General features: G+C 36.8%; 1 protein-coding gene across 1 annotated transcript in view; it reads right to left on the bottom strand.

Moving 5' to 3' along the window:
* Nucleotides 1-17,344, bottom strand: part of LOC139942351 (transducin-like enhancer protein 4) — a 78,897-nt gene that overhangs the window by 5,745 nt on the left and 55,808 nt on the right. The window contains exons 16-21 of the mRNA XM_071939192.1: nt 14,191-14,270; nt 5,339-5,519; nt 3,753-3,923; nt 2,812-2,957; nt 1,856-1,967; nt 1,193-1,275 (exon numbers count right to left, since the gene is read on the bottom strand). Of these exons, the coding sequence (XP_071795293.1) occupies nt 1,193-1,275; nt 1,856-1,967; nt 2,812-2,957; nt 3,753-3,923; nt 5,339-5,519; nt 14,191-14,270 (773 nt within the window). The remainder of the gene's footprint in view (nt 1-1,192; nt 1,276-1,855; nt 1,968-2,811; nt 2,958-3,752; nt 3,924-5,338; nt 5,520-14,190; nt 14,271-17,344) is intronic.

The following is a 17,344-nucleotide window of genomic DNA, read 5'->3' as shown; positions in this document are numbered from 1 at the left end:
AACCCTTTTATCCTGTTGGATTCTATTACGTCTTAAAGCTATCCCTGGGAGTGTTTAGCAGTACCCACTTAATTAGATGCGATGGTCGGATTAGGCGCGACTTCCCCGCGAGCAGGAAGCGGCCAATTAGGAGGCGACGAGTGGTCTGGTGACCCAAAACATTTTGGCGGAACACCCTACTTAGGCTTGCTGTCGATGAGTGAACGAGATAACGTGGGATTCGGTCCGACGGAGGAGCAAGGGGGGGCCATGGGGTTTTGATTGGTGTTATGCTGAGACGCATTTAACGGATCACTCAACACACCAATGACTCCCAGGCTCAGCCTGGCGACCCCAGTACTATTTAATATCAGCTATAAATACTCGTACATATAGAGAAAAATGTAAATTGTCTCAAACGTTTGCTGTGACCCCCTAGGGGCTGGAGCACCTATTGAACTATTGAGGGTGGATCTGGTTCCACTTTTAATAGGGCGATTAGCTCGAGACCGTTTTAATAGGTCTCGTCTATAGCCGCAGGGTCACCCAGAAACATGTCAAGATAACGTAAATAATTCAGAAGTTGAAAAATTATTAAATGTCAGAATTCTTTTTGAAATCTTACTTAGCGTTTGAGTAGCTTTGATGGGTGGTGTGGGCTTACAACAAATAATTGGCTTTGTTTTGGAGTAGTTTTTTAATTTTTATTATTATTAAGGAAAGGGAAGGGTCTGTCAGTTATTTCCAGATGAGGATCCAGATTTTCTCCCAGACTTCATTTTTTGGCAACTTAAGAAATTAAAATTAGTGACCATTATTTCCTTTTTTTCCCCAAAAAATAATGCTTACTGTTGGAAAATTTTGTTGAAGATGATTTAGTTCTTAAAAAATTGAGGATGTTACAATAAACTAAAGAGGGCTGAATATTTCTTTTCAAGAGAAAATTTCAGGATCGATAGGAACAGAAAAATTTGATTATCTGAAAGCTCAATGAAAATAAAGTTCATACCATTGCCAATCCTCCAGGGAAATATTTCTATCTGAAATACTGCCTATTTTAGCATATGAAGGCCCTAAGTATCATCCATGCTTAGTGCAAAAGTCTCAATAAAAATTTAAGCAAGTAGGCAGGCAAACAAAAAACTGCCACTAAAACAGAGAGCGATTTTATTGTTTCTACCCAAATAATATATAGATAACTTAAATATCTTACCCCACAGCTAGCCAGTCGCCTGCCGGGCAGTAGCCCAAGGAGAATATCTGTGATGTAAAGTCATGCTGCTGCAATTGTCTGCCCTGTATCAACAAAAAACACAAGAACAAATATTGCTGAAAGCTTGTCTTATAAAGGCTCTGGCCAATACTGCTAATACCTCAAAATAGCTGTTGTTTCTCATAATGTTTTACATCAACAGGTCCTCATTGCTCATTACCAAGTAAGTTTTTTTGCTAATATATATTTTGCAATTGTGTCCAGTGCCTTTAAGCACAAAAAATAGCGGAGTAAAACAAAAATATGCTTATCAGAATATGTTATCAGCCAAAATACAACTCCACATGTAGAATCTGTAACTGGTATCCTGCTCATATTTGCTCAGCAGGAAATTGCCACGGTTACGAGCAAAAATTACATAAGTTTACATTGATGTGACTAGGCCCCACTAAATTTTGCTTTGCAAAGAAGTTTGTCAAGGACTTTTTTTAGCTTAAACAGCTTTATGAAATTGGGCCCAGATCTAGTCTGGCACTAACAAATTCAGTGAACGAGTGAACAACTACATGAACTATGGACGCAGACTTTATTACGTTATCTTGGGACCCAAAGTAACCTTTCGGAAGATCCCCAAACAGCAAGTGAGATTTCCCTCTGACTTACTTCTCTGAGATCCCATGAGCGTATCGTGTTATCGAGACCTCCAGTCCAGAGTTTGGTGCCGTCTGGTGAGATGTCTATACAACTTGCTCCATCCGTGTGCCCCTGGAATTGTCTGTAAGCAAAAGGAAGGTCAAGTGGAATAAGAAAAATGGAACAGGCTGTTAGTGTCTGACCATTTAGTATCAGACACTGTGATTTTTTGGATATTATGTTGGCCTGCTATATGTAATAAGCCTGTGTGCCCCTGGAATTATCTGTAAAATAAAAGGAAGGGGAAGGTCGAATGGAATAACAAAATTGGAACAGGTTGTTAGCGTCCGACCATCCAGTATCAGCCACTGTGGTTTTTGAATGCTAGATACACATGTTAACTATTTTGGCCTGCTATATGTAATAGCCTGTGCGCCCTAGGACATGTCTGTAATAGAAGGAAGGTGTAATGGAATAAGAACATTGGAACAGCTTGGGAATGTCTGACCATTCGTCAATATCAGACACTGTTTTTTTTATTGATAAATAAACGTTGTCAGCCTGCTATATATGTAGTAGCCTGTATGCCCCTGGATATGTCTGTAATAATATAAAGGAAGGTTAAGTGGAACAAAGAAAATTTGAACAGGTTGTTAGTGTCTGACCATTCAGTATCAGCCCCTGTGGTTTTGAACTGTTTATTAAAACCATCAGTGTCCGACCTTTAGATGCACTTTTGTTTTAATTTTTGTCTTGTTTTACAATTATTGACAATCTGAGACAATCTGTTTCTTTAGCAAATTTTTGAAGTTAATACATTTTTTAAATATTAATTCTGCTTGGTGTGTGTTGGGTTGGTCTATGTGGTCACTGCTGATTGTGGTGATTTATTTTTTTGAAAGGTTAATACTAAAGGGGAAAACATGCAGCTGCTCTGGAACTAAGTTGGACCACTGCCGAGGCAAGACCCTTTTTTTTAAATTTACCTGACAAGTGTTTGGTTGTGCAGGTCCCACACAGCGATGTTTCCGTCGCTACAACAGCTGAAGCAAACCTTGGAGTCTGGGCTGATGGCGAGGGCATAACAGGCTGGGGCACTTGACGTCAACTCGGCCTTTATTCTGGGGGTTGGCTACGATTTCGGATAAAGAAAAAGAAAAAACAACCACGGTCATTTTTGATGATGGATGGGGAAACGCAAAGAGAAATGTGATGAGATTTTTGTTTAAAGTGATGAGTTTTAGAGTGGATTTTGAGGTTTGATAAATGCGTCACCCGCCTCCCTCGGGACTGGCAGACATGGTTTTAATTTCACCTGACAGGTAATCAATGGTCAGCCAGGAGCAGATTTCAACTACAGAGACAGAGAAAGTGATTTCAGGCGGAAACTTATTTCTGCTTTTCGCAGCCCAGTGAAAAGGCCCATATTGGTCACTAGCACAGCTCCTTCATTTCAATCTAATGAAGAAAAATACAAAATTACAACACACATAGGTTTGTTTATGGTGTAAACCGAGGACATCCCTTAGTTCTCCTATTGTTGTGACTTTGGTTTATTAGCGACATCCCCATTGGTTTGTGCATGAAAATCAAAAGGAGGACTTTATCATTACACCTTTTCCCTGAATCAGTTTTGTGCTGCATACACTTAGTGGACATTCCTTTGTTATGTGCACTTAAGAAAACTTATATTCTTCCAACACTGTGAAAAAAAATGTCTGGACAATTCACATAGTATTTCAAGTCCCTCGGCTGTATGGACTACTCAGGTGCAAACTTTGTACAACCAACCTTATGGGTCAGATTTGTTGGCTCATACCATTATTGTGCTGCAATTCCTTTTTCTAAAATATTGCTCTACACACAAGGGCCCTTTCGTAAGCCCACACAAAGATAACATGAACTCAGCAAAAATGTTGAAACTTACTGCGGCAAGATCCCAGATCGATAACGTGCTTGCTTCTCCGCCAACGAGTAACGTCCGTCCGTCCGGTAGTAGTTTACACGATCGGATGTAGTTTTCTCGATTGAGGCAATCCAGCTGCGAGACTGGGCTCTTAGTACCAGGTTGACTGATGTCCCATACCTTAACACATCCCTGAAGAATTAACAGACAAAAACAGAACAAAAAACAAACTTCAATGGCCTTTGAACTTTTCAGTTTCACATGGAATTTGTTTGAGAAAGGAAATTAATTTAATTAACTTAATAAAATTAAGTTAATTGCTTCTCCTCACCCAGGAGTACGACACTAAACACGTAGGGTGTCTTATTCTGGGCCTCAATAGTTTGACCAGGATTCTAACCCATAGCAGGCCTGGAAATTACACCCAGGCCACAGAGGGCATGACCTCCATTGCCCCTGGTCTTAATGACCCTCCAAAATTTTCCAATAGACTTCAAGATTTTCCAATGGGAGTGCCCTTTGCAAAATTGAAATGGCCATGCCCTTTCAACATGTTCAAAGATGAAATTCCAGGCCTACACAATCTGATGACTACCCCACTTGAACTTGAGTCTGGTATTATAGACCACACAGCTACTACAACTCGTTAACAGAAACTCTGAAAAAGTGATTCCAATGAAAAAAAACTACGGCACAATGTACCTGATATTCTTATAACATAATCCAGCTGTTCTCTTTTTTTAACATGTAACAAAAAATGTCAACCGGTAAGGACTGTAACCGCCAAGAGCAAATGCACTTCTTTGTAATTATCACCATATGTACAGACATAGCTAATTTGGATGATTGTTTGACGTACCCTTTTCCCAAAGAAAATGTCTGAACAAAAAATCATGATAGATAGTATGTCAGCACGGGAAGTAGTTAATTCAGGGCAGGACTGTTGCGATGACCTTTTGGGGGCATGGAAGTAGGTCAATGCTTGGAGCCCTTTTTTTTTTGCAGTCGCTGTGGACGTTTTGTTTTTAGTTTTTACAGCCGTTATCGTTTGGAAAAACTAGGCTATATTCCACAGAGATGTTTAAAGCACATGTATAACATTGGTAATTTTCAAAGACCAGCATTTGCACTGTTTCTATACAAAGATGTTTCTTGTTTTATTGTTTTTATTGTTATGTACATAATTATAGGCTTTTAAAATATTTTTGTGTGTTCCACCTTTCCTGTAATTTGGGGCTCATCCCCTGTTGGTTTGGTCAATAAAATATAAATAGATGTAAATATTTATGTATGTGACCTTTTTAGGCCCTTTTTCCAGGAGCACAAAGATTTCTTTATTCCCTTTATGCAATAAGTCTAACATTCATTATGCAAAAGGGGCCAGGGCTCGATTTCACAGAAAGCTAAGATTGGTCACAAGTTTTGTTCAAATCTTTATTGGTTGGCAAAGTGTGATGCAACAATACAAATCACTATGGTGATGTTGACATTTCATCTTAAAAGATGAATCTTGTTGCTTTGTAAAAAACTGAGCCTGGGCTATCTTTTCCTTTGTTTGGCTGGAACTGCATGAAAGAAGATTTCTCAAAATGGCTTCCATTGCATACCTTGCCTCCAGTATAAACATGTCTCGTTGGGTTACTTATGGTCACTGCACACACAACTTCTCCGTGGTTCAAGGTGTTGATTTGGCGGGCGTGTCGCGGTATACCAGGACCTTTCAGTGCATCAGGTGGGAAGGGAACCGGTTGCATCTGTCCGTCCGCGCTTACGTGAAAAGAATAAGCACTGCCAAAAAGGGGAACAAACAAAAATCAAGAAATTGTGTTACGTACAAAGTCATAGTCCTTTCCTTGTATAAACATAAATCTAACTTTAAGTAAAACTTTAAAGAAATTTAATTAAGTTTTAAGCTCAAATTATTACTACGCTTAACAAGAGGGGTACCCACCATTAATAAGTGAAGTGTTACAAAGGGAAACCTAATATGCGCGTGATATGTTGATGCCTATTGTTTTGTGTCTGTCATGTAAAATTGGTACATTTCTGTAGAGTTTTGATGTTAAAAACCACACACTTTGAAGCCCACTTCATTCTTTACAAGAAAACAAATGCGTACAAAATTTTGGTGATGCAATAAATATAATCGATATGTGATGTTTTTTCCAATTGTGACTCAAGAGAATATGCTGAGCTTTTTTTTTTGCTTGAAGGATGAACTGGGCTTTAGAGTTAATGTGGGTTATAAAGTGGCTGTCTTGTGCATTGTGCACACAGTTAACATTTTCCTTTGTCTAAATGAGATTTATTCCAGCCCATTTAAGAAAGCAAACGATCAGAGAGAATTGTTTCAATCTTTCACAAACGCTAACTTGTTTGTTTAATGTATGCCTAGATGTTGTGTATTTGACTTGGATTTGCTAATATTTTGATTGACACCACTTAAGCGACACTTAATGTTTAATTTTGTCATCAAGGGGAAACATAATAGTACTTGTCAAGTCTGCTCTGAGCAGTGTTTTTTATTATTTACATTTACAATTACATAGATCTCAAAAGAATAAAGCCACCCATTGTGGGAGCTGCAATATTTAATAATAATAAAAAAAAATAAAAAACAAAGAAAAACAAAGACAAACATTTTCTAGTTTGCCCACAACAAAGAGAAAAAAACAAGTTCCTCTCAGAGGTTAAACAAATTTTGACTTCTGTGCCTAAGAAATATAAATTTATGTGGGTACAGGGAACCAGACCACGATTGAATATACATCCACCACAAGAAAAGCATCCTGATCTCAGGCATACAAATGCAGTTTGTCAAAATTGAAATTGAAATTTTGTGTCAGAGCAAGACTTTGCCCAGAGATGCCAACATTTGCATCTTAATATCAGGAAGATTTTGTACAAAATGTCAGAGAGATATTTAGAGTTGCGTTTCAACACAATAAGGAAAAAGTCGCCATAATCAGATATTTTTTCCTTTAACAAACTTTCTGCAGAATTGGGGAGAGTTGTGGCTCTGCTTTGTGCTGTGTTTTTAAATTTCACATCTGGGGCACCCAACACGTGGAAATCATCAGAGAAAACTGCATGCCTGTGATTTTCTGAATGTTTTTTTTGCTACTTTTGCCTCAGACTTTTGCACAGTTCACCCTTGGCTACTGTCTGTATAAGGAACAAATAATGGTGGATTTTCTTCACCAGGCTAAAAGTCTGAATTGGAAGAAAGTCTGAAATTTCTCACCCCTGTCAGGGAAGGATTTCATCCAGCCCTTTTGCATAGCAAAACATTTTGACTTCACAGATTTTGTGCACACTAAATGCTTTTAATATTGAGTCACAATAGATGATTTTTGGAGTAGCAATTGACACATTTTGCACAGCATTTTGCTTTGCTATGTAAGGGGAAATCGTTCACTTTGTTATACAAAACTACACAAAAAAACAAACAGGCGATCTTGTTCAAAATAAGATGGCCAAACCAAAATGCATTGTGAGAGAGGTGACATTGGGTGATTTTGGGTCAATATTACAATTTTGTTTTCAAAATGTCAGAAGCCAAAGAGTCAAGATAAACCATTCAGTGAATACCCGCCTTTCTCATTTCTTGTGGTCAAGGTACATGTAATGTAATCGTGACTGTGGAAAAAGTGCTCAACTGGATTTTTAACAACCTACTTATACTGTAGTGAACACGCATTACTCTAGATGCAAATAAGTGGACTAAATTAATAAGGTAAACTGTGAGATATAACGAGGGAATTCCAGATGCAACCATTTCCCCCCTCCAAGGATTGCCTCATGATTTTGAATAATCTATCAAAGACTCTATTTTAACTAAATTGAGTTTGCAATGAACGAGCCCATGGATGACTCAAACCTTGGTATTGATCCTGGAATGCAATACCTACAATAGGATGAGGGGATGATGCGGGTGCCAGCCTAAAACATTTGCCAAACAATGAAAAAGTTGTCTGCGATTAAGACAAAATGGCTGCCGAACAGATCAACCAATAAGGTTTCTTGTACTTTGCAAGTTTTTTGTAAATTAAAAAAATAAGTCCTCACTTCAAAACACACCCTAAAAAAAAACAAAAAAAACATTGAAAACACTTTAAAAAAAAAAAAAATGAACAAAAAAGTTCTTGTGCTTTTGTCAGTTTTTGTTTATATATGTAAAAACATACTCCAACTTCAAAACACACATTAAAACCCCCAAAATAAAAACAAAACAAACAATAAATAAAAACTTTGTTTCTATCCTCAGATCATTACCTCTTGGAATATCGTCTTTATTTACAGATTTAAGTTTGAATTGTGGTCAAACTCTTTCTAACTTTCTATCTTTTTCATTACATTATCTTATCAGAAATACCCATTCATCCTGATGCATTGAGAGCCTTTTGTACTATTTCCCCTGCCATAATAGTTCCCATCTGAAACGTGAGAGCAAATTAGATGATCTATCACAAGCTTTCCTCTGTGATTCGTCAAAAAAGAAATCCTGAGTGAGATGTGTTGTTAATTTTCCCGATATATCTCATGAATTTCCCATTTCCACAACACATGAAAACTGTTTAGCCGACAGAAAATTTCAGCAAGCTAAGAAAAAAAGGATTTTTTTGTTGTACTTGCTGGAAAAGGAAGGCTAGACCAGGAATTACTTTTTTGCAACAGTCATAACTGGGATTTGGGGAATATTTTATGACCGTAATACTAATTTTTCTATTTAAGGCAAAGTAAACCTTTGGTTCTAGAATTTTGGATTGTTTTAATCCTGCGTTAATGAAGGTATAATATACAATTACAATAAAACTGACCTGTGAAAATCTTATTTCAAAAGGTGGTAGCATTTTTGAGTTGCCGAAAATCTGGAGCAGTTTAGTCCACACAGGACGAATAATCCCCAATTTGGAATACACAATCTGAGAAAAGTTTCATGCAGAAACGTTTCTAAGATTGAAATCGTCTTTTAGAATTCTTCATTCTAAAACCAAATTCTCTTTAAGGGAATTTTTATGGTCAATAATCTTTGGAGTAACTAACTACCAACGGAATACCCCCGCTAAAAGATTACATTTATTCCAGTGGCTATAATGTGCTAAGTGGACAGGTGGAAACTAATAATGTTAAAACTGACTAACATTCATCAGTAATTTCAAACGATAGAAAAACTAGTTAACTTCAATAAGTTAATAAGAGTTGGATTCTAAAAGGCAGTGAAGTGCTATAATTTGTCTTTTTCTGTGTACATTTTTCGATACATGAATACTTACAACAGCAAAATTGCACTTTGAGAACATAATAATGTTGACAGAATTTTTTTCTTCAGGCTGATAAATATTTAAAAGGACAAAGAAATTAATGCCTAAATCTAAAAAATAAAAAAAATAAAAAATTCCTTTCTACGAAAGCACAAAATAAGGAAATAATTTATTCTCGCGAGATAACGATTGATATTCATTAATACTAATAATTTTACAGTTCCTTTGGAGAGATTGCACACCATTAGTTATTATTTAGATTGATTGTCTATCCCTGAAAACATTAATTGAACAGTAAATGTGGAACCCAGTTGCCGGGCACATGGTGAGAGGGTATTTTTAATTATTATTTTATAGATATTTTGGTGACAGGAAAAACATACAAAAGAGGCAAATTTTAAGGAGGAATATACTTAATTCATCTCAAGTTATAATTCTTATAAAGTTTTCCTAGGGTGTGGTTGGGGTAGTAGAGGATAAAACCTTACTCTCCCACCTCCTATCCTCCTATCCATACCCCAAGCTTTGCAACTGATCACACATCATCAAAGCCCACGCTTTTAAAAACCATCCTTTTTAGCCTCCCGATTGGGAATCATTTAGCAAGTTTCTATTCTCAAAAAACTGTGCAAGGCAAACGAAAGGGGCAGCTTAACTTCTCAACTTTTCACTGACATTTCAATGCACACATTTTAATGAATCTAAGTTAACGATTCCCTTAAACCATAGATGCGTTTAAAAACATTTCACCAAAGGTGTACATCTCTCTCTAGTGGAAGACCTACAGGTTACCAGACTCTTCTCCAGACAAACAATCAATTTGGTTGATTGTTCACTCTATTTTAGCTGTGCAAAACAGTCACATTCTGTTTTGGTTGTCTAGGGTACCCATTGCAGGATTCTAGGGTACCCCTCCCGGGACCCGTAGGAGTCGGTATGATGCGAGTACGAATCCTAGCTTGTCCTCGGACATGCACGTTTCCCCAACCCCAAAACATCATCCACATACCAGGTTAATCCCTATATTATGCTTGAATGTACGATGATGCTAAGTAATACCAACTAGCACAAATCTCCCCAAATCTATCACACAGCTTTGGCTTTCAAAGCATCCACTTTTAGAAATGCCAAGGGGAATAATCGTTAAAGAACCCTGAACACCTGGTATTTCCGATTAATATAGAAAGCACCCTCGTTCAGAGCTACAAATTCCACAATGGTTGAAAAAATATTCAAATTCAAATTCATCACCATAAAATGTTAGGAGTATAAACCTACAACCTTGACTGATTCAATACAATTACCCCCATCATAGTATATGTATATATTTCATTTTTTAACCAGTTCACTTCAGAATCAAGACTTTGCCCGTAACCCATGCCGGACTATTTCAATTCGCAAAAGCACTTTTACTTTTCTAGCCATTAATAATTTGTTTTGTCAATGAAAGGTGTTTGGACTCCCATAGTGTGATTTGAATGGCTCTTTTCTTTAATGGTCATGTCTCTGAAGTACTATGAACCAATTGGAAAGCCATTATGTAAAGGCTGATTATCAAATCAAGCCTGGTTGAACAGAATTTCATGGCCTCTGCATGTTGCGTGAGAGTCTTATGCCATTGTTGTGTCCTTTGAAGTGAACCAGTTAAAGCAGACCATTTGAATATATTACACTTAACTACCATCCAGTTTCCCTTATGCCCAATCTAATTTGAGTTGTGTTATATGTTTTTGTTGTACAACTGAGTGAAAATTTAACCACCGCTTTTTAAAAAACAAGTCTTTGAAATGAATAAATATTTATACTTTATACTTAGCGAAAACAAATAAAGGTTTTGTCAGTGCTGGCACATCGTTTGAGTGGAATTTTTTAAAAAGATTGAAAACTTCACCAACGAAAATTTTAATCTTTATTATTCAACTTCTTTAGAGATTAACTAATGAAGTGCCAACAATTAATTATTTAAATTAAAGATTAGTCAGAAAGAAATCCAATGAAATATTAAAAAGTACAAATAAAATATCTACCCTGATAGGGTCTACATGTAAGATGTGAAGAAAAAAAATTGAATTATTTTGTACTTTTTTCATATCTAATTCTTTTTTTTTACAATGGACATGCAATGACTTAAAAACTGTTCATTGTTTGAATGAAGAGTTACTGTATGTAATATTGAGCTCATGCATTGTTAGTCTGTATTGATATAAGTTGAAGACATTTGATCGTGTTTTGAATCATTAGAGCTGTTGTCACCCAGTAACAAGGTACTCCACAGCTGCCAACTTTTGCATCTTGCGATCAGGAAGATTTTTCAACAACCAGGGAGCATAATAGGAAATAATTTCTGTAATCAGAGGAGATTTCCAATTTTTTTATCAGAACATGGAAAGATGTTTCTTGTTGGAGAACATTCTGAAGAATCAAGGAAACTTGGCATCTATGGGTTGTTATGAGTCAAAACAACAGCAGGCGAGGGCCCAATTTTGATATTTTCACCAAAAGACAACCATGAGGAGTTTCTCAAGAGGTTAATTTTTATTCTACTCAGGACTACTTGGGTGACTTAAGACAATGAAAGCTAATTCAGGGCCGGCCAACCAAAGTAACTTGTATCAGTATTGCGTATCTGTGATTTTTGTGGTTGCGTTTGATGATAAAATTTCAATCTGAGATGATTCCGGAACCCAGTTGCATGGCTCTGCTTACTGTGAAACTTGCTTCCAGGGTTACACAGCCAAATCTCTGTGCTATCTGTGAAAGGCAGTGGACACTATTGGTAATTACTCAAAATAATTATTAGATAAAACCTTACTTGGTAACATTGGTTGATAGTATAAAACATTGTGAGAAACAGCTCCCTCTGATGTAACATAGTTTTCAAGAAAAAAGTAATTTTCCACAAATTTGATTTCGAGACATCAGATTTAGAATTTGAGGTCTCGAAATCAAGCATCTGAAAGCACACGACTTTGTGTGACAAGGGTGTTTTTTCTTTCATTATCTCGCAACTTCGACAACCAATTAAGCTCAAATTTTCACACGTTTGTTATGCATATGTTGAGATCCACCAAGTGAGACTGGTCTTTTACAATTACCAATAGTGTCCAGTGTCTTTAAACGGAAGAAGGCTTAAAAGGAAAGCACACCCCAAATTTCTGTGCTACTTCCAAGCGTCGATTTTGCTGTTACTGAAAGTGATAGGTTTTGGTCAAACAAAGCCATGAAAAACACGTTTTTATTTAATTATTTGTTTATTTTATATATTTTTATTTTATTTGTTTATTAATTTTATTTATTAATTATTATTTTTTACCTCATTTTAATTTTAATTTGTTTTTGTATTTTTTGGGGGGCCTTGTTTTGTACAGGTTATAAATAGCCTAATGAATATCAAAAAATAGGTTTAAAAGGAAACCCATCCATTGCAACAATTGATTTTAATTTTTTTTTTTTAATTGTCTGATGGGAAATTGTCATTTTCATTTGTTAGCATTGGCCAATGGCCAAAGTACATTCTTCCATAAAAGCCAAAAAATGGCTTTCTGAGCGCATTCCCACAATGAGGACTTGTACAGATACTGATTGAGTCAAAAGACTCTGGGAATGTTTTCTATTAAATCACCCCCCCCCCCCATATCTCTTATTTCTCTCCCTCCAACCCCAATTAATGAAGTCCACAAATCCAGCCAAATGATTCCAGACAGACAGACAGACAGACAGACAGACAGACAGACAGACAGACAGACGGACATACAAACGAACAGGTGGTGAAAGACAGCAATTTCTTCTCACAAAAGAAACACGCTTTTAAGCAAGTAACTTTTGGTGTCAGAGTCTATAAACATTTATAATAAAAATTAAAAAAACTAAACAAAAACACACAAAAAAAACTATATACTTTATTAAGAAAAAAAGCTTAAAACCATTTTTGGAAAGCTTAAAAACAATTTTTTCTTGAAAAAAATGCACAGACAAACGGACGGTCAATCAGACAAGGGTTGGGATGGGTCGACAGAAAACACAGTCCCCTCTAAACAACGAAATAATACTTTCCCGTTTCATACGTGTGTTTCCACTCCCTTCATTTTGCAAGTCTGGGGCCGCCCCTTACACTAACAAACAGACAGAACAATCCAAACAAACAAGAACATCACACTTCCTTAGAGGCAGGAGGGCCATGCAGAATTGAAAATCGAAAAAGATGAAACTTACCGGCGTTGAAGCAGTTGAAGCCAGACCAAACGAGGGGGTGAGGGGGATGAAGTGTTTCAATTGACTTAAAAATCAAAATGTTTTTTTTGTTTTTTCTTGAAAATCAAACTGAAATTTTTCATGTAAGGGCTGGGCAATAGAGTTTGTATGTCTCAAGGAATGTGGTATACTTAGTTTTTTGGTGTGAGTTGTATCTTTGGTCTGACCCCAACTGTTTCTATGCTACGGCTTACTTAGTGTAAAGCGCATTGAAACGTTATTGTGAAATGCGCTATTAAGGACTAGTTATTACTATTATTATTCTAATTATTACTTCATTACATCTTTTGCTCTAAATGCTTGTGCGTTTATTTAAATCATTTTGCGACTTTGGTTGGCTTACCCATCATCAAGCTTTTGTGGAAAAAAAATCAGATGATTTTTAAACTTTTCGTTTTTTAGAGAAAAACAAAAGCTAAAAACTAATGTCAACATGTTGTTGTTAGTGTGAAGAAATTAAATTTCAAATGATTTGGGTTACACACTTTATAACAGTGAAACAAAAAATCTGTTTAAATATTTACTAATATTTTGTACATGAATATTTTATATATTTTTTAATCAAGCCAAATTTGTTTTTTCGATTTTTTTTCTTTTCATTTTGCTAATCTCTCAGAATAAATCTGCATAGCATTATGTCGTGACGAGTGTTTGATTCCAACAACTGATATGAGAAAGATATATATCCTGAGTTTGTTTGTGTGTGCATGTGTATCTGAAAGAATCCCATCTCTAGTTTTTGCGTTTTGGGGTTTTCTGATTGAAATCAAATTCTGCATGGGCCCCCTGCGTGAGTCTGCCTCTCTCCCAACTCTCGCTCTCTCTCTTGTTACGATCCTACTGCATAGGGCAGCTGTGTCCCATGGGTGCAGCGGTAGGGGGACCAGGGCCAGGCAGACGAGGCGCTCTGGCGCTAGATGGAAGATGGCATTGGGTGAACTTACGGCTTGCCTCCCGGTATGCCAGCCAGTCCTGAAATGCGATTGTGCGAATGGGGGTCAAACGGCACCTGTGCATGATTGAACTGCAAAGAAACACAGACAGCGAGAAAAAACCAAATGGTGGATTTGGTCCTTTTTTGGTGGAGGAGTATGGAAAAAAAGACAAACACAAGAGAAAAAACAAAAACTCAAAGGGAAGGAAGTTTTTTTTTCCTTTCGGAGTCATGAACAAAGAATCTGGCATGAGAATACATCTACGTTAATAACGATTTTGTTTCAAGTAATATTCTACTTTCACTTTTTCGCCCCCCAAACATTTTTGAGTTTGATGTGGTTAAAGTGTACTGAATGGATGATTTCTCAAAGACCAGTTAAACTCTGTGACTCAGAGAGGAAAAAACACCAGAAAGACTGGGGGGAAAACGCAGAATTAAGAAGAGAGAAATAGTGGAAGTCAAAAATAATAAAGAACAGAGCCCGGCAAAATAAGGCAAGCAAAAGAAAACAGCCATGGCCTATTGTCTTGTGGTTCTTGTTTTTTTTTCCCGGCCCAAAATGAAGCCACGTATCCAATTAAATTTGGTAAAAATGGTTCATTCTGAATGCTGCATTAAAACAGCAAAACCCTTAATTAAACCTTAACCTTTTGAAAGTGAGAAATAAACTGAGCCTGCTTTATTGATTCAAACATGAGAGGTTTGTTTACAAATAAATTTCTCATAACGTTTTTATACGTTTTATCCAGCTATAAAACTTTCCAGGTAAAAAAAAAAGAGTTATCGAATCAGAGAGAAAGAAAAAAAAAGGATTTTTTGTAAATGATTGTGATACAGACTAAAGGGAGTTGCCCCCTGAAACTTTGCCATGCAAAAAATGACCAAATCCAACGAAGCAAATAAAAAGAAGCAGCAAATATTTTTTTTGATCACAGTCATAACATGAAGACTCAACAAACCACACAACCATTCTGGGCATGCAATAGAAAAGAAAGGTACTTCAAATCCAGTACCAGAAAAAAAATCTAAAGGCAGTACCCCTCCGCAAGGGAAGGGGTATTTAGAGAAACTGCCTGAAGTTTTTTGTCTTACATGCAAGGGTTTACATTCTCAAAGACAGACAAGAAGAAGACCAGAAAATACAAAAATATGTCTCTAGTTACACCTTTCATCCTAAGCATGGTATTCCCTTTGTGTTTAGAGCGATATCTTTCACCCAGTCATTGGATCTTGATTTGCTACAACTATAATGCAGACAACCATTGCATTGCCTCGTTAACAACTGCTTAAAGCCCGGTTCATACTTCCTGCGAATGCAAAGCAAATTTTGATCTCCCATGGCTGTTTTCACAGAGAATGTTTCGCAGGAGTTGAACACAACTCCACTGTTGCGATTTATTCGTTGCGAATTTGTGACGACAAGATATGTATCGCATTTGCATTTGCAGGAAGTATGAACCAGGCTTTAGTCTTGTGCAGATTCAAACTTGTCTGGAATCGCTTTCGTTCAACGCACATTGCTTCAACACATGAAGGAAACAACCTTGCGCACTTCTTTGAGTTCTAATGTTCGAATACTACCAGACTTGCACAGTCTTTAATAGTAAAGAGTGTGGCAATCTTTTCACATGAACCAGAAAGTAAGTTCTTGTTTTCAAAACTCACAAATTTAAGACAATCAGGCTTCGTACCTCCAAAACAGACAGGTGCCTTTAAGTAGAGTCAATTTGCTCATTGGAAATTTTAATTGACACACAGGGAACCAGACTAATGGATGAAAGCTGTACTAAGAGTACAGACACTTTGGCATGTTGTGTTTAAATCACGTAAGGCACACTGACTCATAACAAAACCTGCTAGTTGATTTGACTTGTCTCTTTAAATAAATAAATTTACACGTAGTGTCCAACTGTTTATTCACCAACGTGTTAACGTTGACAGCATTTGGGTATCGGATAACAGATGTAGTTAATTTAGCTTATTGGAAATTAGCATGAGTCATTGATTAAATTAAACCCTAACCATCCTACTAATGACTGATCATTCAATCCCGCTAATGATTTTTGCATGACATGGTGAAAGCACTTAGGTTGACTGTGCCTTGCGGACTTTAAGTGGTGAATGGGAATGTAGATAGTGTACATTACATTCTGAGCTCTGAGTAAAGGGAGATTGGAGTGCCATGACCATATGGGCAAGAGTACCGGGCTCAAGGTCTGGTGTTACCGAGAGTATGGGTTCAGGTATTTCATGAAACTTGTGTTCTTGAGCAAGACACTTAACCCTACTCGAGTATACCAATCCAATACACAGGCTTCATGTCCTATCCAAAGGATAGAGCATTTATGGTAAAGTATCTAACTCAAGGTAAAGGAAGTGCCATGACCGGGACTCGAACCACACTCCACTGATCAGAAACATCAGAGCTCCAGTCCGGTGCTCTTATCCGTTTGGCCACAACGCGATTACGATTTATTCTCTCAGTACATGCAATTAAATTTGTTTTTCCTCAACATCAGCTTGGCTCACAGATTACGTGCAGCTTCCTTAAAGGGGGCGGGGGGATTTAATAAAAATAGAGAGCTTATGACAGTTCAAATTAATTGGGTAAACTTTTTCTAACCTCAGAGCCTAGAGCTTGATCAAGTATTGGCTTTGGGGAGGGGGGAAGTCAAGTCAAACAAACTTGGCAGGAGATTAAACAAGTCAGTGTTTCTGTCGTTTACTTCAAACACAACATGCAGAAGAGTCTATTAACATTGTCAAGCAGTAATCACTAAATGTTAAAAATAAACACAGGATACAAGACTGCTACTGATGTCTCTAGTATTTACTGTCCTGACAAATTACCCGACGAGGTTTTTAAGGGTAAGTGTGCATCTTTTTTTTCTTCCCCTTTTTACCATTTTTTTTAAGGGTAAAAATGTTCATTTGTAATTTTAGGTAACAAACAAATAGTTTTGTGGAACAATTTAAAACATTTGCATCTCTTTTTAGTTCATAATGAATTTTGTGTGTTTTATTTTGCAACAGTTAGTTAATCTTGTATCCCCTTGTTTATTGTTCTTTTTATTTATTTGGCAGGTATTTTATCTCAAGAAACAGGATGGATTTTCAGCGATCAAATATTTAAATTCTAGAATCAGGAAAGAGTTTGAAAA

This window comes from Asterias amurensis, chromosome 9 (assembly GCF_032118995.1).
Source record: "Asterias amurensis chromosome 9, ASM3211899v1".
Taxonomy (NCBI): Eukaryota; Metazoa; Echinodermata; class Asteroidea; order Forcipulatida; family Asteriidae; genus Asterias; species Asterias amurensis.
The sequence above is the reverse complement of the archived record's forward strand: the minus strand, read 5'-3'. Positions and strand labels throughout refer to the sequence as shown.